The sequence below is a fragment of the Mustela lutreola genome, chromosome 9, assembly GCF_030435805.1.
Source record: "Mustela lutreola isolate mMusLut2 chromosome 9, mMusLut2.pri, whole genome shotgun sequence".
Taxonomy (NCBI): domain Eukaryota; kingdom Metazoa; phylum Chordata; class Mammalia; order Carnivora; family Mustelidae; genus Mustela; species Mustela lutreola.
The window spans coordinates 43056439-43078238 of NC_081298.1; the positions used below are offsets into that span (position 1 = coordinate 43056439).

General features: G+C 40.9%; 2 protein-coding genes across 5 annotated transcripts in view; one reads left to right on the forward strand and one right to left on the reverse strand.

The window, feature by feature from the left end:
* POLR3F (RNA polymerase III subunit F) lies at positions 1-20953 on the forward strand. 4 transcript variants are annotated; one of them, XM_059134140.1, is made up of 10 exons: positions 1-314; positions 1553-1670; positions 5526-5593; positions 5970-5990; positions 6119-6186; positions 7915-8027; positions 11702-11845; positions 12062-12169; positions 13445-13636; positions 15076-20953. In XM_059134140.1, the coding sequence occupies exons 1-10, from the start codon at positions 253-255 to the stop codon at positions 15151-15153; spliced, it is 972 nt and encodes a 323-aa protein (XP_058990123.1). In that variant the 5' UTR covers positions 1-252; the 3' UTR covers positions 15154-20953. The 4 variants fall into 4 exon arrangements, with proteins under 4 accessions (XP_058990123.1, XP_058990127.1, XP_058990124.1 ...); XM_059134144.1 differs by lacking the exon at positions 13445-13636; XM_059134141.1 differs by lacking the exon at positions 5970-5990.
* The window catches only part of RBBP9 (RB binding protein 9, serine hydrolase), a 15774-nt gene continuing 11804 nt past the window's right edge, over positions 17831-21800 (reverse strand). Inside the window, exons 5-6 of the mRNA XM_059134145.1 lie at positions 20291-20376; positions 17831-19664 (exon numbers count right to left, since the gene is read on the reverse strand). Coding sequence (XP_058990128.1) covers positions 19438-19664; positions 20291-20376 — 313 coding nt within the window. The 3' untranslated portion in view covers positions 17831-19437. The remainder of the gene's footprint in view (positions 19665-20290; positions 20377-21800) is intronic.

A 21800-nucleotide genomic window follows, 5' to 3' on the forward strand; every position in this document is an offset into this window, starting at 1 on the left:
AGGCTCGTTCGTCTGACAGGTATTAACATTCAGAAAAACAAGATGCAGCGGCGCGGGCAGGTGAGGCGGGTCAGGCGCGCCTTGGCCACCTCAAGCCGACAGAACAAGTAAGGACCGGCTGCGACACGACAAAAAAGGCCCCTTGCCCAAGCCCGGCACGGTTTTCCCCTTATTGCCCGGTTCCTCGGTTTCCCGACTGGCTGTGTGGCGACCCCGAGCTTCTCCCACCGAGGGGCCGAGAACTGGGGAGTCATGGCTGACGTGAAAGTGAAGGTGCAGCCGCCCGACGCGGATCCGGTCGAAATAGAAAACAGGTAAAACCTGTGAGTGTGTCTCGCTTCCCGGCTCTGGAGCCTCTCCGCTGGCGACCGGTCGTTTGGGCAGCCGGACCCCTAATCCCGGGATCCTCGGTAGATACCGGCACGCGCAGGAAGGGGACTGGGGATTTGGAGCCCCTCTCCTATGCCTGGAATGCAGACTTCTTAAGAAGTTCCGAGCGAGTTTGACACTTTGTAATTTTATCTCCCCTTGTCTGGGTACTGTTTGGAAAGTTGTGATGATGTGCTTCCTTCCTGCATTAAGGTGATCTATGCCCAGAGAGGACACGGCGTTTTTTCCGTAGTGCTTGTAGCTACATGTTTTGATCCAGGATCGCTCTTGTAGCTAAGGGAACTCCCACGACAGAACATTTGGGCGAAGTTAAGGTGCAGTTTGTGCTTTTGAAGAAACATTAAGCCAAGTGGTTCCGTGCAGTACTTAAGATTTTTAGGTCACCTGAAGCCTCTCCTAATTTTAAATTCGCTCTTCGTGCACTGCTATTTTTAGGTTATCATACTTTTAAAAGACCTTAGCTTTCTCAAACTTATGAAAACACATATGATGATCCTATGACAAGGTGGATATTTGGACTTATTTTGTTTGGTAGAGATAATTCCAAAAGCAAGCCCCAGTTATGTGACTTGTCCTAACAAATTTTGCCTTCCTACCAGAGGTGTCTGATTTGACTCCTCCTTGCAGACTTATGGCTGCCCAACACACTGAATGTTAATTTTGTTGTACTTGTTCCATCTGAGAACATTGAAGCTTCAGCTTTAATTTTTTTCTGTGTTTTCATTTGACTTTTGTTCTAATTTTAAGTTTGTATTAGTGAGGAAAAGAAACACTCCTCCTTAAATAATAGTATAATGTAAATATGTACTTTATCTTGCTCACTTTCTAGCATACTTTGATTCAGAACCATCGTAGAAACCCAGATTACCTGATTTTTAGCGTGGGGCACTTTACTGGGTATCTCAGTAAGTTAAGCATCCAACTCTTGATTTCAGCTCGGATCATGATCTCAGGGTTGTGAGATGGAGCCAAGCATGATTCTCTCCCTCTCCCTCCACCCTTCCCTCTTTACCCCCACCACCACACTAAAAAACCAAACAAACAAACAAAATAGATTATCTGCCAAATATGAGTAAAGACACAATTTCAAACTGTTCTGCTTGTATTCCCACCCCCTTGAAACAGGTAAAAACATGAATAATATTATTTCCTTTGTTCCTAGGATTATAGAATTATGTCACCAGTTTCCCCATGGAATCACAGACCAAGTAATTCAGAATGAAATGCCTCATATAGAAGCCCAGCAGCGGGCCGTGGCCATCAATAGACTCCTGTCCATGGTAAGGCAAATTCAACTAGTTCATATAATCATTTATGTGCTGTGATTGTCATTATTTCCATGTGTGTAGTTGTGAAACCATTCGAAAGTGTCTTAAGATTCCAGGCCAAAAAACAGCTCAGACTGCCTGAACTGAGGAAAGAAGGAATAATTACACATCATTTTACAAGATGAATGAGGGGCACCTGTGTGGTGCAATCAGTTAAGCATCAAACTGTTGGTTTTCCCTCAGGTCATGATCTCTGGGTTGTGGGATCAAGACCCATGTGGGCTGTGTGCTCAGTGAAGAGTCTTCCTGAGATTTTCTCTGTCCCTCTCCCTCTTCCCTGCTCCCCCAAGTGCTCGCTCTCTCTCTCTCTCTTTCTGAAATAAATAAATATATTAAAAATGAATGAAATAAACGTATTTTGTTTTAACCATTGTATTTGTTAACCTAATTGTCATCATGTACACAGGGCACACGGGACTAGTCTGCTCTCACCTTCTGTTTGCTTCCTGCTGCCAGTGTTGGGCCATTTCCTATGAAATGTGTCCTTTGCCAACTATCACCGAGCCAGTTCATTAGGGTTCGATTCTCCACAGTTTCACTCTGAACATTTCAGGAGGCAGGAATAAGTCAAGTAACACTACAATGTGGTCTTTCAATGAAGCCCTTCTACCTGCTTTTACCTCTTCTCTTGTCCTGGGGCCTTAATGTCATTCTCCTCCACTGTCAGAAACACCCACCTTGTGGGACCCCATCCTCAAAGTCTATATTTGTCCTTCCATTTCCCCTACATCAAAGTTCCCCTATTGTGAAAGCATTTCAATTTGGTCGTAGTAGAAATTGGTTAAAAGATTTCCACACTGGGGCACCTGGGTGGCTCAGTGGGTTAAAGCCTCTGCCTTGGGCTCAGGTCATGATCCCAGAATCCTGGTATCAAGTCCCGCATCAGGCTCTCTGCTCAGCAGGGAGCCTGTTTCCTCCTCTCTTTCTGCCTGCCTCTCTGCCTACTTGTGATCTCTGTTTGTCAAATAAATAAACAAAATCTTTAAAAAAAAAAAAAAAGATTTCCACACTAAGACCTCATAGAAATTTGAGGACCCGTGAAATTTCTGTTAAACTACTCCCTTCAACCCTCTAGCTCAATGGCTGGAGAACTTGACTTTCTGTAAAGTGCCAGATAGTATGTATTTAGGCTTTGCAGGCCATGTGGTTTCTGTCACAAGTATTCAACTCTGCAAGAAAGTAGCCATGGACCCATGCATACATAAACCAATGAGCATGCTGCATTCCAGAAGAACTTTATTTATAAAGACAAGCAGTGGGCCAGATTGCTGACCTCTATATTAGCACTGTTGGTGATTTCTAATCAGTTCACCTCGGTGAAGGACTTGGCTCCAGGAGGGATAGTGGAAGGGATGCTGGAGGTAGTGCCAATGGAAACTGCTTTTGTCCCGCGACTACTCTTTCAGCCTTTTGCTTTCTGTCTGAAAATCATCTACACCTCCCCCTCTCTTTCTCCACCTCTGCAGCCCCATCTACTGCCAGTCCTGTTGTCTAGAGGATATAAACGATGGTGGAACTATGATGAATTTTAAGGGAATAAGTATTAGTGAATCACAAAGTGTTGCTGATTGTAGCTCTTAAAGAGCTCTCAGATTTGCCCCCTCGTTTCCATTCCTACTACTCCTGCATGTGTTCAGGTCTTGGCTTTTTCCTGGACTATTATGCTGTATTCTAACCGGCTCTTCTGGCTTCATCTGCCTTAGAGAAGCCTGCCTGATCATCTCAAACACAGATCTGGCCAAGTCGCAGAATCCTCTCAACACTAGAGATTCAAGTCCAAACTCCTGGCTTTACCAGACTAAGCCACTACCTTCCTCACCTGCCCCATCTGCCCCCATTCTGCCTCAAAAGTTAGGTTTCAGAGGAACAGATTGTTTTTGGTTCCCTGCCACCTCATGCCTCAGGTTCCCTTTCTTCACAGCCCAACTCCTCATTATCCTTCAAGACTCAGCTCTGCTTCCTATTTCCCAGAAAGTCTTCCTGAACTCCCCAGTTTGGGCCAAAGCTGCTACCTCTGAGTGCCCCTCCCACCCTTTACTTACCTTTATGTTAATGCTGACCAGATAGTTGAAATCAGCTGTGTGATTCTCTTTTAGAATTCATGTTGGTGGGGCGCCTGGGTGGCTCAGTGGGTTAAGCCGCTGCCTTCGGCTCAGGTCATGATCTCAGGGTCCTGGGATCGAGTCCCGCATCGGGCTCTCTGCTCAGCAGGGAGCCTGCTTCCTCCTCTCTCTCTCTCTCTGCCTGCCTCTCTGCCTACTTGTGATTTCTCTCTGTCAAATAAATAAATAAAATCTTTAAAAAAAAAAAAAAAAAAAAAGAATTCATGTTGGTCTCCCCAAATATATATATCATAGTACGGGCATTCAGCAAACATTCATAGGCTGAATTAACCTCCAAGGGCACTGGTGGCTCAGTCACTTAAGTGTATGCTTTTGGCTCAGATCATGATCCCAGGGTCCTGAAATTGAGCCTCACATTGGGCTCTCTGCTCAGCAGGGAGTCTGCTTCTTCCTCTCCCTGCAACTCTGCCTCCTTGTGCTCGCTCTGTCAAATAAACAAAATCTTTTAAAAAAATAAATAATAGGGGCGCCTGGGTGGCTTAGTGGGTTAAAGCCTCTGCCTTCGGCTCAGGTCATGATCCAAGGGTCCTGGGATAAAGCCCCACATTGGGCTCTCTGCTCCATGGGGAGCCTGCTTCCTCCTTTCTCTCTGCCTCTCTGCCTACTTGTGATGTCTGTCAAATAAATAAATAAAATATTTTTATAAATAAATAATAAACTACCTTCAGATGGAACTTTGTGGTTCAGTTTTGCTTAGTGGGGTCCAGGGAGGAAGTTATTACTGTTCATCCATATATAAACCTGTTTGCAAGTCATGTGCCATCCCAGTCTTAACTCACAGGAATGGGGCCTCTCAGTCATGGATTCCCCACACTGCCAGAAGCCCAGTGGTACAACCACCTGAGTGCTTCTGAGCTCAGGCCCAAAGACCCAAGTAATTTCAAAAGCACATCAGACAGGCTTTGCTTTCCTTTTGATTTGTTTTTGTTTTTCAAAGATTTTATTTATTTGAGAGAGGGACACAGTAAGAGAGGGAACACAAATAGGGGGAGTGGGAGAGGGAGAGGGGGAGCAAGGAGCATGCGATGCAGAGCTCAAACCCAAGACCCTGGGATCATGACCTGAGCCGAAGGCAAAAGCTTAACAACAGCCACCCAGGCACTCCTTGGTTTTTCAAATAAAACTGAAACCATTGCATCTTTTATTCATTACTTGACCTTTCTGCCTGTCATATAATACAGTAGAAATCACACAAATCAGTACATGTCACTGTTAACATTGCAGATTTTATTCAGTCATCATGTTATAGAATATTTATGCATGTTAGTCTTTATTTGGACTTTTTGTTTATATAAATTATATTTTCGTTTTTATGTTTATACTTAGTGAATTTATTTGAATTTGAGTATGGATTTTTATTTATTATTCTAGAGCTGCTTTTCAGAATTCATTATGCATTGGTCATATAACCAAGCCAGAATATAGCATATAGGAAACTGTTAGGTATTTATATTTTGGAAAGTGATGAACTAAAGAGCTAAGTTTTCAAAAATATATTAAATGTGATATGTAGGCAAAAACTTCAGTCTCAAGTGAGGAACTAACAAATAACTGTGCTGGATAGGATATTTTGGTTTGTGTATAATTTTAAAGAATACATTAACATTTATGATTGATTTGAAATATCTCCAGAATAATTCATTGTTATTTTCTATTAAAAAAAAAAAAAAACACCAAACTTTAGGGTCAGTTGGATCTCTTAAGGAGCAATACGGGACTACTGTATAGAATAAAGGATTCTCAGAATGCTGGGTAAGCCCCAATTTTTTTATTTTAAGAAATGTCTATTATTACAAATGTAAATATGTATTTGGGGGAGAAATGTCAATATAGAATTGCATAATGAAAACTTGTCCTGCATACCATCCCTGCCTCTTATCATGAGTTCCATTTCTCAGAAATAACTGCTCTTAATAATTTGGTATATGTCCTTTTTTCTAGGAATATATATAAATATATAGAAATGATTATATATTTATATACTATATATATAATCTCTTTTCTTTTTTTTCTTTTCTTTTCTTTTTTTTTTTTTAAACAAAAATGGGATCATGCTATCCATACTGTTTTGCAACTTGTTTTTTTCACTTACTATATCTTGGACATCTTTTCATTCTGGTACATACAGCCCTGTCTCATTCTTTTTAAGGTAAGCCCTTATTTTGGTAAATAAGTCAATGTGATGACCTTGTCTGCTAATTCATTAAAATAGTCATGTAGATTATTAGATTATCCTGTATCTCTTTGCCTTTTTAATTCTACTTTATTCCCCTGCAGTAAAATGAAAGGATCAGATAACCAAGAAAAACTAGTATATCAAATCATAGAAGATGCAGGAAATAAAGGTAAGCATGTGAAGGAAGAAACAGAAAAAAACATTGTCTTTAGGACCAGAAATAGGGACCAAGCTCTGGCTTGCCAGGGTGCAGATCGACATATAGAGAATGCTGCCATGTATGTTAAAAGAAGAGGAAATAGAAATATGTAACATGCGGGGCTCCTGGATGGCTCAGTGGGTTAAAGCCTCTGCCTTCGGCTCAGGTCGTGATCCCAGAGTCCTGGGATCGAGGCCCGTGTCGGACTCTCTGCTCAGCAGGGAGCTTGCTTCCTCCTCTCTCTCTCTGCCTGCCTCTCTCTCTGCCTACTTGTGATCTCTGTCTGTCAAATAAATAAATAAAATCTTAAAAAAAAAAAAAAAGAAATATGTAACATGCATGTTTGAAGGACACGCAGGTGTGATGCCATTCCTATTAGTAGGGAGGCAGGAGCTAGGTGACTGTGGGCCAGGATGGAAAGAAAGTTATAAATTCTGAACCATGGGAATGTACTGTCAGTAGAAAATAAACCAGTTAAAACTTAAGGGTTTTGTTTTGGTTTGTGTTTCAATTCTCACTTCTAAACTTTGGAGGCCTTCATTTCTTCATCTTCATCTTACCTGTAAATTGTGGATAATACCATCTCTTTCTCTGGTTTTTGCAAAACCAGAGGGATGTCCAGTGCACTGTGGCAGTGTCTTGATAGAGATCCCTCAGCAACTGTTCCGTTTTCTCTATCCTTCTTAAAGAACTATACCTAATAGCTATTACTACAATTAGGATCATTTGAGTCCCTGATACTAGTTTCAACAATGTATCAGCAATGATATAATTTGAAATCATATCATTCTTATATTATTAGGAATTTAATATTTTAAAAATAGACATGACAAAAGCCATTTTCTCTCTTTTTTTTTAAGTCTTTATTTACTTGAATGAGGGAGAGAGAACAAGCGGGGAGACTGGGGAGAGGGAGAAGCAGACTCCCCACTGAGCAGGGAGCCCCATGTGGGGCTGGATCCCAGAACCCCAGGACCATAGCCTGAGCCAAAGGCAGACACTTAACAGACTAAGCTACCCAGGCACCGCCCCCTTCTCTATAGTTTTGTTTTGTTTTGCTTTGTTTAATTCTTCCTATCTCATTATGCCTCTGTGCTGGAAAGAAGATAGGTAATATATTTAATAAAAAATTCCACATACAACCCTTCTTTGAAACAGAAATCCTAGCTTCTTGCACAGGGCTTTCAGTGGCTATAAGAACTGCAGTCTTCCATTTTTTCATCTCCTAAATATAGGATATAAATAATGGGTATACATGCACACAGATGCATGAGTTTTTTTGCTCTCCATTGACAGTGGCAATGGCGTTGGCTCAAACTTAAGTTATAATCTAAATACAATCTAAAGTAAAAATAATAGAAAACTAAAGTTGTGGAAGGGGATGGAAGAGACAATGTATGTTAATGCAGTAACATTTAAGATTTTTCTTCCATTGAAAAGTATCTTTTTCACACGTTTTTAAAAAGGTGTCACACTAGGAGTCCCAAGAACTTTCTGGTTAGAAGATAGAGCACATAACTTATCGCTTTGCATACTTTTGTTGTTATCTGAGATTCTTACCTCTGTTTTCCCAATAGCTATACCCTAGGAATGTATACATATATACGTATTTTGCTAGTTTTGTCCTGTGACGTAAGCAATAGGACTATAAACACAAATTCTGTGGTGTTGAACTCATTTTACTTTACTTTCTTACAGGAATATGGAGCAGAGATATCCGGTACAAAAGTAACTTGCCATTAACAGAAATCAACAAAATTCTAAAGAATTTGGAAAGTAAAAAGCTTATCAAAGCTGTTAAGTCTGTGGCAGTGAGTAGTTTTCTCTTTCCTTCCCCGAAGTGTGCATTGTATATGTTTTGCTCTGAATATGTTTCAAGATCTTACTGTTCTTCAAGCTATGCTATGATTTAAAACTACCAGTCAAAAAGATTTTTAAAAATTTAGCTCATACTGGATTGGTTTGGAGATGTTGCTTAGATTTATCACCACCTAATTAATTCTTTATGTCTCACCAACTCGAAAAACTAAAACTACTATACACTTCAGTAAGGAATTTTTGGAATCATAAACATTTTTCCTGGATTTTCAGCATGTAAGATAATTTAGTTCAATTTAGCTATTAGATCACTCACTCAACAAATACCTATTATATGTTTGCTCTGTGCCAGGCACTGTTATGCGTGCTTGGGCTACGTTAGTGAACAAGGCAGAGGAAGATCTCTGTCCTGGTAGAGGGTCTGTTCCAGGACATGGCATTTCTCCTCCTCTCCCACACCACCACGCTCCCCTCCCATGATCTCTTGCAGGGGTTTCTACTCCACAGGGACACCAGCTGCTGACCTCACTGACCCAGCAACAGAAAAGCTGAGATTCCTCTTAAGTTTGATTGAATGAGGATTTCAGCAAATAAGAATTTGATGTTAGGGGCGCCTGGGTGGCTCAGTGGGTTAAGGCCTCTGCCTTCGGCTCAGGTCATGATCCCAGGGTCCTGGGATAGAGCTCCACATCAGCCTCTCTGCTTCGTGGGGAGCCTGCTTCCTCCTCTCTTTCTCTGCCTGCCTCTCTGCCTACTTGTGATCTCTCTGTCAAGTAAATAAATAAAAACTCTTAAAAATAATTTAAAAAAAGAATTTGATGTTCATCCGAGATTTTATTTTTAACTTACTCCCTTATTTATTTACTGTAAAGATTTTATTTATTATTAGAGAGAGTGCGTGTGCACAATCACAGGGAGGGGAATAGGGTAAGGAGAGAGAGAATCTCCAGCAGCCTTGGAGCTGAGCATGGAGCCTGCCACGGGGCTCGATCTCACAACCCTGAGATCATGACCTGAGCCAAAATCAGTAGCCAGACGCTTAACCCACTGTGCCACCCAGGCGCTCCCCAGTCCCTAATTTAGAACATTACCTTCCTTCAGCCTTTTTTTTTTTTTTTTAAGATTTTATTTATTTATTTGACAGACAGAGATCACAAGTAGACAGAGGCTGGCAGAGAGGGAGGAAAGGAAGCAAGCTCCCCGCTGAGCAGGGAGCCTGATGCGGGACTCGATCCCAGGACCCTGAGATCATGACCTGAGCCAAAGGCAGCGGCTTAACCCACCGAGCCACCCAGGCGCCCTCCCTTCAGCCTTTTTAATGGATGATTTCAAATATATACAAAAGTAGAGAAAATAATGTAAGTCCCCATGTACCGATCGCCCAGCTTCACTTTACCAATCTTTCTTCTCTATCTTTATTTATTTATTTTTAAAGATTTTATTTATTTGACACAGAGATCACAAGTTTGCAGAGGCAGGCAGAGAGAGAGGGGGAAGCAGGCTCCTTGCTGAGCAGAGAGCCCAATGTGGAGCTCGATCCCAGGACCCTGAGACCATGACCTGAGCCAAAGGCTCAGAGGCTTAACCCACTGAGCCACCCAGGCGCCCCTCCATCTTTATTTTTAATAAACAGAACCATACACTGTGTTGTCTTTTGTGTCGGGCTTCTTTTATTTACATCATGTTCTCAAGATTTCAAACTAAAGTAATATTAGATTATAACCCAAATTATAAAAAAAATTTATGAGTCCATACAGATATAAATGTTTAAATAAATAAGTGACAGATCAGGTCGCCTGGGTGGCTCAGCCAGTTAAGCGTCCGACTCTTGATTTTGGCTCGGGTTGATATCTGAAGGTTGTGAGGTTAAGCCCCACAATGGACTCCAGGCTCAGTGCAGAGTCTGACTATCCCACTCCCTCCCCGCCACTTGTACTTGCTGTCTCTCCCCCTCTCAAATAAGTAAATGAATAACAGATCTCCCATCAGTAGATGCAGAATAGACAAGCCTTCTGTGCAGAAGAAGTCCAAGTAATCTAAAGTGGACATTCCACTCTCAAGTAGAAAGTAACTCCCACTCCTTAAGTGTGAGCTGTGCTTAATGATTTCCTTCCACACATGGAAAGGCTAGGTGAAAAAAAATCAGTTTACAGTGGAGAAACAAGCCACATGATCAAGGTTAACCTCAACACTGAGAAGTCCTATTGGTGGTGATCAGTCATAACTTGAAGTTTGAGTGCCCTTGACAGGATGTGATGAGAAGGGCACTTTTCCTCCGCGGTCCTTCTCCTGATCTTGTCGTGAGGAAAACATCAGACAAATCCCAGTCAACAGGGACGCCTGGGTGGCTCAGTTGGTTGAGCAGCTGCCTTTGGCTCAGGTCACGATCCCAGCATTCTGGGATTGAGTCCCACATCGGGCTTCTTGCTCGGCAGGGAGCCTGCTTCTCCCTCTGCTTCTGCCTACCACTCTGTCTGCCTGTGCTCTCTCTCTAACAAATAAATAAATAAAATCTTAAAAAAAAAAAATCCCAGTCAACAGATGTCCTACAGAACACCTGACCAGTAATTCTCAGAACTGGCAAGTTATCAAAAGCAAGGAAAGTCTGGGAATCTGCCAAGGAAACATGACAATTAAATGTAATGTCGTATCCTGAATACGTTCTTGGGCCAGAAAAAGGATATTAGGCAAAAACTAAGGAAACCTCAAAAAAGTATGGACTTCAGTTAATAATAATGCATCAATATTTGTTCATTAATTGTAATAAATGCACCCTACTAATGTAAGATGTTAAGGGGGAAACTGAGCACAAAGTAAATGTACCATCTTTACAATAATTGTATAAATCTGAAACTGCTTAAAATATAAATTTCTGAAGGGTGCCTAGGTGGTCAGTCAGGTAAGCATTCAATTCTTTTTTTTTTTTTTTTTTAAAGATTTTATTTATTTATTCGACAGACAGAGATCACAAGCAGGCAGAGAGGCAGGCAGAGAGAGAGGAAGGGAAGCAGGGGTAGCAGGCTCCCTGCTCAGCAGAGAACCCGATGCGGGGCTTGATCCCAGGACCCTGGGATCACGACCTGAGCCGAAGGCAGAGGCTCAACCCACTGAGCCACCCAGGCGCCCCAAGCATTCAATTCTTGATCTTAGCTCAGTTCATGATCTCGGGGTCAGTTCTGTGCTGGGTGTGGAAGCTTAAGTCTCTCTCCCTCTCTCACCCCTGGCTCCAAAAAAAAAAAAAAAAGTGTTGAGGGCTTTTAAAATTATTTTATTTTATTTTTTAAAGGTCTTATTTATGTATTTGACAGGGGGAGCAGCAGAAGGAGGAAGAGAGGCAGGCTCCCCATGGAGCAGGGATCCCCATGCAGGGCTTGATCCCAGCACCCCAATATCAAAACCTGATCCGAAAGCAGGCGCTTAACCAACTGAGCCACTAGGCACCCCAAGGGTGTTTTTTAATCTCAGTTTTGGAAGACTTGATTATCTCCTCCCCCCAACCAAGATTGATTGATTGATTTATAAAGAGTGCATGGGCATAAGCCAGGGGCTCGATCTCATGACCCTGAGATCATGACTTGAGCTGAGACCAAGAGTCAGATGCTTAATCAGGTACCCCTGGAAGACTTGGTTATCTTATAACCACATCTGCTGTACACTTTTTCCCTAGGCCTCAAAAAAGAAAGTATACATGCTCTATAATCTACAACCGGACCGGTCTGTGACTGGTGGAGCCTGGTACAGTGATCAGGATTTTGAATCAGAATTTGTAGAGGTGCTTAACCAACAGTGTTTTAAATTCCTACAAACCAAGGTGAGCCGTAATTCAGGAAACATCACTGCAGGTCTTTTTTTTAAAGTTGCTTCATAAAGAATGAATGAACAATCTTGAATATCATATTTTATAGGACTTGAAAATATTCAAATTGGTAATTTTTTCTTAATATGTTCTGCTGTTGATATCACACTAAGTAACTGTATTCATAAAATACTAGTGTTCTTGCTGAGATTTATGGTTCTACCCTTGTAGGCAGAAACAGCACGAGAAAGCAAACAGAATCCAATGATACAAAGAAATAGTTCATTTGCCTCATCACATGAAGTGTGGAAGTACATCTGTGAACTGGGGATCAGTAAGGTGAGAGCACAGTTTTTTTTATCTTATGTTTCAATTTTTTCTTTTTTTTAAGATTTTATTTATTTATTTGTCAGAGAAAGAGAAAGAGAACACACAAGCAGGCAGAGTGACAGGCAGAGGAAGAGAGAGAAGCAGGCTCCCTGCCGAGCAAGGAGCCCAATTCAGGACTCAATCCCAGGACCCCAGGATCATGACCTGAGCCAAAGGCAGCAGCTTAACCAACTGAGCCACCCAAGCATACCTCATCTTACTTTTTTTTTTTTTCTTTAAGATTTTATTTATTTGACAGAGAGAGATCACAAGTAGGCAGAGAGGCAGGCAGAGAGAGAGGAGGAAGAAGCAGGCCTCCCGCTGAGCAGAGAGCCCGATGCAGGGCTCAATCCCAGGACCCTGCGATCATGACCTGAGCTGAAGACAGAGGCTTTAATCCACTGAGCCACCCAGGCGCCCCCCTCATCTTACTCTTCATCATAGGGATATAGTTTACAAGGTATTCTAAACATATTTGACCCAGACCCTTTTTTCAGGGTGAACATTCTGCAGAACCCACTTTGAGAAAGCACTGTCCTACGTCATTTAGACTAAGATGACTATCATGCCATGAGGCACTGTGGGCTCTGTATGTACTCAGCTTGCAATACAAGCAGCAGAGTAGAGGCCTGGCAATGCATTGTACTACCAAAATGCAACAGTCTGTTGACAAGGGACCTTTCAATGTAGAAACCAAACATCAGCCATCCCATCAGTTGTCATTTAATTGGTATCGTGTTCCCCTTGTAAGACGTGAGTGGTGTTGTCAGCATATGCTTTTGAACACCTGTACGTAAAGATACAGTGCCGGGTGCTTTTCATAATTGGAGAAGAAACTGAAGTGACCATTTGGACAAGTCATTTTCATTTTCTGGACCCCAGATCTCTCATTTATAAAAAAGAAGGAATTTGGACTGTTTGATGTCTAAAGTAACTTTCTGTTCAACCATTTTGTAAATCTCCCATCATATTCTTGGCCCAAAACTGTTACTTTAGAAGACTTCTAAATTTTACTGAAGAGGGTGGAAAAATAAGAGTGTGTCAAATTCGACATGAGTTAGGAGTTCTGTCCCTAGCATTTCAGTGGTTTGTGCTAACCTCGGCTGTTCAACCCATGCTTTTAATGACTCACCAGCATAATGCTTCCCCATTTCACCAAGGCATTGTGGACCTTTTACTGTTTAAAGACTCTCCAAAAGGATGTCTTGTGCTTTTTGTGTTCTTCCTAATGCATTTCCTTTTCAGGTAGAGTTGTCCATGGAGGACATTGAAACGATCTTAAATACACTCATTTATGATGGGAAAGTGGAGATGACTATCATTGCTGCAAAAGAAGGCACAGTTGGCAGTGTAGACGGACACATGAAACTGTACAGAGCAGTCAATCCAATCATCCCACCCACGGGTTTGGTCCGGGCACCGTGTGGACTCTGCCCGGTGAGTTAAAGCGGCTTCACACCATACCTGACTGCCAGCAGGTGCAGATCCCACCTAACTTAGCAGCAAGCACACCCCAGCTTTCTGTCAGGGTTGACCAACAGCAGCCCAAACCTCCATGTAACCTTGATGATGGGCCCTTGATGAACAAGTCATTGCTTTACATTCTATTTTTAGAATAACCAAGTTGGAGAAATTTGTGTTTTTTTTTTTTTTTTAAGGATTTTATTTATTTATTTGACAGACAGAGATCACAAGCAGGCAGAGAGAGAGGAGGAAGCAAGCTCCCCGCAGAGCAGAGAGCCCAATTTGGGGCTCTATCCCAGGACCCTGGGATCATGACTCAAGCTGAAGGCAGAGGCTTTAACCCACTGAGCTGCCCAGGCACCCCCGAAATTTGTGTTTTCTGCCCTTGGCCCTGAAATGGACAATTCATAATGAGGGCTGATCATTTAATCAAAGTAGGGAGGAAAACGAGATTTGCTGAGAACCCACCACAGTCCAGGCATATTCTTGAAGATTTTCATGGTCTCATTTAATCCTAGTTCTGTCCCTTGGAGCTAGTGGTATTAGTTCTGCATAAACATGAAGATAACGAAGGTATAGGAGCTACAGCTTTGAAGTAACACCCAGGATGGGAACCCAGACATGTTCTTTCCCCTGCAGCATCCCCCATTACTCTCCATTCATTTGGTCCCATATGGTATGTGCATGCTGGCTGCGTGCTGCAGGCACTCCTTCTGCCCTCAGGGCATTTATATTCTGGGGCTGCTGATGTCAGTTTTATTTCATTAAACCACCCCTTGTCTATATACCTAAGTTCTTTGTATGCTGGTTTTAAGTCCCAGAAAAAACAGCGAGCATATTGGGAATTCTTCACAAAAACGAATATAGCTAACATGAAACATTTGGTTAGTGAAACATATATATAGATCTGCTTTCCAGTTACCTGCTGATAGCCTTTGGCCCAGTTGGCAGATGAGCAGATCATCTTAGTGCTCCAGTGAAAGGCCTCATATTCACTAACTTTATAATCACACAGCAGGTCCTATTACAGCATGTTCTTAAACATAGCCCTAGTCTCTTTGAAACTTTTATTTTGAAATGCATTTTTTTTAAGATTTTATTTTTTTTATTTGAGAGAGGGGAAGAGAGAGAACAAGCAGTGGAGAGAGGGAGAAGCAGACTCCCTGCTGAGCAGGGAACCTGACATGGAGCTTGATCCCAGGACCCTGGGATCATGACTTGAGCCAAAGGCAGACACTTAGCCAACTGAGCCATGCAGGTGCCCTGAAAATTTTATTTTTAATACTGCTTTAAAAAAATGGTTGGATCTTGGATATTTTTAACAGAAATTTTAGTTAGAGGTGACATTTAAGACTTAAAATGTAATAATTTTAAAACTCTCATTTGATTGTAAACTTTTATCTTTTTTGAAGGTTTTTGATGACTGCCATGAAGGTGGTGAGATTTCACCATCTAACTGTATTTATATGACAGAGTGGCTCGAATTTTAACAGAGAATAGGAACTTTACTGACATTTTGCAAATGAAGTTACTTTGGGAGCAGATAATTTAACTCACGATGGAACATCAAATTCCCTTGAAAGCATACTTCACAATAATGGACAGACATGCTGCTATGCAAAAGTATTTTTTTAATCTATGAAGACTAAATTTATATTGGTAGAGTAGCCAACAGAATATGAAACAGGTAAGGTTAGTAGTGAAATTCGTTCTTCAATAAATATAATACTTTGAACTTCCAGAAGACCACCTTCTGAAGCTTTCAAGACTTTTGATGGTTCATGGAAAAAGAAGCCAACAAATCCATATTTGCCATATACTACAATAATGACTAAAGTTTAAAAATGTCCATTTTAAAGTTATTTATGAAGGTCTTCATTGGAAAATTTTATCTGGTTCACTATTGCCATTTGTTTTCTCTTTTCTCAGTGGTTTCATTGGGAAGGAATCAAACGCGGTGAGGCAGGAATAGCACTTAGAGGCATGAATGGGGGAGAGTGTGGAACATCCCTTTCCACACACTATTCATTCCTTTTTACATAAGAAATATTCTTTGAGTGTTATGCCTTTGTTCTTACCTCAAATGCAAATGACTGTTGCCGGAGATGGCTTCAGTGCATAAATATGATTATTCTAGTCCTAAAGAGAATGTCTTCACTGATCCTTCTTTGTCAGAGTCTTCCAAGTTTCACTCTGTGGCTCAGCTGCCTTATTTGCTAGAATTGCCCTATAATGCATTGCCCTCCATTCACACTTTATTGTGAGCGGGGTACCACTCGACTTTTCTTGTCTTATTTTAGATTTTTTTTCTTTACAGTCTTAAAAGTCATGGTGTAATTGGTCTAAGCTAAGCAGAAGGCCATTATAATTTTTCTCAGTTCTAATAGTACTTTCAAGCCTGTGTTATTTGGTGTATTGTTGCACCGAAGTTAGCATTTTAGGATCTCAGCTGTTGTATTTTCACTTTGTAGCTCTACTTAATGATTTCTGTGTCCAGGCCAAAAGCATGGGACCAAAGGAAAGGAACTCAAAGCCAGCTACTACTGAGGCCTGAGTTCAAACACCAGTTTGGATATACTCCAAGTGGTAAACATCAGAAGGGTTATTTTGAGATATATGGGATCAATAAAATAAAATTCAGCTCATTAACCAACTAAGGTGGAGACTGTGGCCAGCTGTATAGAAATATAATCAATAACACTAGGACTTTGAAACAAACATCATTTCAGGTATTGGATATATAGAAGATAGAGAAGAATCTGGGAGCTGAAACTACAACACCCACAGAGAGTGCTGGAATAGTAACATTATCTGTCCTTGGGACCTGGCCTGTCATTAAAGTACTAGTCTTATTTCATGAGAAAACTGAACCTGGGGGAGAGTTACAGGTGGGGAGAAGGAAGCAGTTCATGTATTAAATACAGACTTTGCATTGTGTCTTGACAGCCAAAGATTTTAAAGCTTATAATCAGAGACTGCAACATAAATGCTTTTCCCACAGCATGTTTTTCATTCTAAATAGCAGCTGAAGGAGAAAAGGGACAAAAATACTGTGCCTTTAATACATAATTAAGTGGATATTTACCCATCAGAAGTAAACTGTGACTAAAACAAATTATGGAGCTATTGATTCCTGACACGAGAAAATCAAATTGTGAGTGAAGTCCTAATCCTTAACAGTTGATTTCCATTTAGTATAAGATATTTTGGTCACCTAAGTATAGATATTCCCTGGAGTCTATTAGGGCCCCTCAACTCTGCTTAATAATGATCCATTGGGAATCAATCATGAGAGACCCATGATTCAGTAGTTTAAGTGGATAGTTTATGTGAGATTTTTCTATAAAACTCCTCTGAGCTTAATTTGGTGAAGAGTAAATTTTATGCAGCCATGAATTTTATGGCGATCAACTGAGTAAATGAGTCCAACAGTTTCAAGTTGAGTGACTTTTACTTTGAACCATTATTATTACATGATGGGTAGGAAGAATAAAAATACATGTCCTAAACTACCGCTGCCCCACAAACTTTTTGTAAGAATGACAGTATTCCATATCTACTATTCAACAAAGCAGCCACTAGTCACCTATGGCCGTTAAAAACTTGAAATGTATGAATTTCAAATAAGAATGAAGAACTGAATTTTTAATCTTTTAGCTCCCTGTGGTTATTGGCTACCATACTGGATAACACAACTAGGTCTAGATTAATTATAGGAATGAAGAATATCACAATTACTTATTTCTCAATTTTATAGATTTGTTGCCTTTCTGTGGAAGAGAAGGACAACATAATATTATTAACTTATTTGTATAAGTTTGTAATTTTTTTTATGGCTTCTCTTTTTTTAAAAGATTTTATTTATTTATTTGACAGAGATCACAAGTGGGCAGAGAGGCAGGCAGAGAGAGAGGAGGAAGCAGGCTCCCCGCTGAGCAGAGAGCCTGATGCCGGGCTTGATCCCAGGACCCTGGGATCACAACCCGAGCCGAAGGCAGAGGCTTTAATCCATTGAGCCACCCAGGTGCCCCAGTTTGTAATTTTTTTGACAAAGGACTTCAGAAAACAAGGCTGAGAGTAAGTAAAGCAATGACTAATAATCCAAATAGAATCATATTTTGGTTATAGGCTTGATCAAATTATTGCTAAACAACCTCTTTAAGAAAATTATTATTCAATTGATTTATTGAATTTGCTTTTCACTAACACGTCAAATGAGTTGTTTTAATTCTTAATTTTTTTAATTATAAAAGTAATACATGTTTGCTATAATAAACTCAAATACCCAGGTAAATAAAAAGGAGATTCCCACCACACCATATCTAAAATTCCCATTCCCCAAAGATAACTGCTATTAAATGATGAGTCTTTTTTTCTTTGATCACATTTAGAAACCAAAACTTTTCAGGTTAAAATGATGGCTTTGAATCTCCTTTAGACATAAACAGGGAATTCACGTCTTTGCAGCAAACATCAGGTTCTGCAAATTCAAGTATGGGGTCACTGGAAGTTGTTTGAGGCAATACTTAGGGATCATAATAGCCAAAAAATGTTGGGAAATAAAAAGCATTTTTTTGAGGGAATATGATCAGGAAAAAAAAAGAAAATCATGGAATAACGCTTAAATGAGAGCCAAAGGACCATGGAAGTTAAAAGGTAGAATTCTTTACAGAACAAAATTTGAGGTATGGAAAGATTCTTTTAAAAAATAGTTAAGATTTTGTAACAAAATCTAAGCTATTCCCATGATTGTATCTTTTGACATTATGGTCATTTCTTATGCTTCACAAAGAATCATTTAAAGCACCTAGCTAAGTCAGTCCTAATGGCAGAGGTCACAAATGGGTGACTTGGACTTTGTGTGTCTTGCAGTGTTTCTAAGTTTTTTATTTATGCTGTCACTGCCAAATTACATCATCCAGATGTACATGTACTGAATGTAACTCATATACATATGAACTGTGTATACAAACATATATATAGTCCCTAAATTTAAAAACCACTGCATTGAGTTTTTTCCTTGAAAAATCAGAAAATTGGCAATACCCTTCCCCTTCCCACATGGCAACAATTTAGATAAGGCATGAGTTCCCCATGTTGCCCTAATCACCACCACTCTAGTCTAGCACAGATCTGATTGGCTGTGCTCATGTGTATGTCCAGGTTGGGCTTATGGTCACTGTCTGACCTGGCAGACCCGACTCTTAGTTATGGATGGATCATTCTTTCTCAGCATGAAGGACTGGGACAGGGTGTCATAAAGATGGGAGGCCCTGGTCTGCGTTTAATGTCCTGGGCCAGCCCAAAATAGCTAGTGGTTTGAGTTCTAAGCCAGCACTCTGGATCTTTAGTCAGGTTTTCTTTTCTCCCAAAATAACAAAAGGTTCATTCCAAAGAGGAGTACCACTCCTACAACATACACAGTAGTTCGTTTTAATCTGAACTGAGAATCAGGAAACCTGGATTCCACTTCTGCTTATTCACTTTGGACAGATAAAGGTAGACAAACTGTCCTTATGTCCCAAATCAAATGGGGAAAACACTGCTTCAGTTCATAGCAGTTTGTGAGATACAGATCCTATGGAAAATGGAAATGCTGTTTCTAACTTACTTTGAACGTTGAACTTGTGTTTTTTTTAGAACTTAATTTGATTTATGTGTCCACTAATCATCTGGTCACAGATGATTTTTATCTATTAATAACCTGGTAATATAATAACCTGATAATTGCTCTGTCCGTATACTGGAATGCAAAATAGCAGAAACCATCCTGTCTATGCTGGTACTTTCAGCATAGACTTTACCACAATAATCAGTTCATGAAACTCCACATTCTGAAAGTGGCCACGGTCAGTGAATTTGTACAATTTGGCTTCCAGCCTATCAGCCACTTCCTGTTGTTCCATCCAGGGAAGGAAAGGATCATCAGTGGAGCCAAACTGTACAATGTGAGGGCAGTTGGCTTTGATTTTCTCCCACTGCCAGGGACGGTTGAAGTATCCTATGGGGAAAAAAAAACATACATATATAACCCATTACCACCCATGGATAATTTCCATTGTAGCCACTGTAAAATATCTAGCAAAGACCATAGTAGAGACACAAAGATTCAGTGCCTATGTGCCAGTGAGAAGTCCTTGTTTTCAAATCTGTAGAGCTCCATACCATAGTCACTTGGGAAGGGGGGAGTACATGGCTCAGATAAAATCAGGGTTCAATGTATTAGGAAGTGGTCTATCACCTCTCAGAGGGCCCGATTTGCATCTAAAGAAGGGCAGTAAATGTTTCTCAAATGCTACTAGAGGTTTTTTTAGCCTATCCAAAAGCCAGTACTGTTTAAACTGAACAAGCAGGGCGCCTGGGTGGCTCAGTGGTTAAGCCGCTGCCTTTGGCTCAGGTTATGATCTCAGGGTCCTGAGATCGAGTCTCACATTGGGCTGTCTGCTCAGCAGGGAGCTTGCTTCACCCCTCTCTCTCTGCCTGCCTCTCTGCCTACTTGTGATTTCTCTCTGTCAAATAAATAAATAAAATCTTTTTAAAAATAAATAAATAAATAAATAAACTGAACAAGCATCCTTGTGACTAGAGGAAGGGCTTTTCTGTATTGGTTTCTGCCTTCAAACTTACCACTGGCCCGCTCATTTTCATCCCCCAAGTCGGAGGTGTATGCAGACACTAACACAATAGCATATACTCGGTGTGTTTCTGCATACCTGAAGAAAGAGAAATGATGTCAGCTAACTTAGTGTTAAATCTGACTGCCAAAAAGTAAGACAAAACCAAACCAAACCTGAAAACTCATTTGATTCAGCTTACAGAAAGCAGGTGCTATCACTTGTTGAGTTTAACATGAAAAATAGGAAGGAAACTGCAGAACTACAAGCCCGGTGTTAATGGCTTACCCTTGGCCACTTGGTGAGTTTCTACTCTTTCAAGGTAGTCCAAACCTCTTTGGTAATCCTTTCCAAAAAAAACATAAGTGTAATCATTCTCTTTGATGTGCCTGTTAACCTGCCTTCAGTGTGCATCAGCATTGCTTTGTCGGTCAACCTGTAGATTCAGCCCAGAGCGTCTGATGCAGAGGCTTGATACAAGGCTCAGGAATCTACATTTTAAGGCATGACACCTTCTCCAACCCAGATGACAAACACCAGTGATCTGTGAACCATATTTTAAGAAATTCTGTACCATGATGGAAATGTATTTCTTTTGCCACACACTACATTGCATTGTAGTAATTGTTTGTGTCATATTATATCTATCTTCTCCAATAAAACTTCAGCTCCTTAAGGGCAGGTGTGAATCTCCTTGATCTTTGTGACCCTAGTGTCTAGTATAGTGCCTGGCAAACGGACACTCAGCTATTTGCAGAAGGTTCTGCTCACTCAGCAGAGACTAGGCTAGGGAAAGATGTGGAGTGGTCATTGTTTCCAGAGGCCTTTGGGCCAGGCCTGAGAAAAATTCAGTGGCCTTGAGTTGGTACAGATTTCAGCATAAAGGGATTTCTTCATTTTCCAGACAACCCCTAGCAGTTTATAAACATTAGGACTATACAGAAATTCTGTAGCCCCACATTGGGAAGCAGTATCTCAGAGTTTTGAATGGTGTGGCAGAAAAATTATGGAATCTGGCAAGGTTCTCTGACAAGCAATTCATAGGACACCCTGAGCAACTGTTTGGGCCAAGGGGCTACAGAAAAACTATATTCCTAGCAAATATAGAAGAAACTCAACCCTATGCTTACTCAGCCAGTAAGTCCTATCCTCTAGGCCTTATAAGCTTAAAGGGAGAGAGACCTGATATTCTAACTAAGAGCATCAGGGAAGCACCATGAATCCTAAGGACTTGTTGGGGGTGGGGGGCAGGGAGATAATAGTCTCCACCCTCCAACAAATATTTACTGAGCACCTACCATATTCCAGACACTCTTCTAGGTGTCTGGTTTCAGTGTCAGAGTGAACAAAATCCCACCCTCACAGAGCTCACATTTCTATTGGCTGGAGACAGACAAATAAACAGGACATCAGGTGGTGAAAAGTGCTATAGATAAAAAGGGGGATACCAAGATATAAAGGGGATAGGAGCCAGCGAGGTGAAGTTGCTGTTTCATCTGAAGTGACTAAAGAAAGCCTTAGTG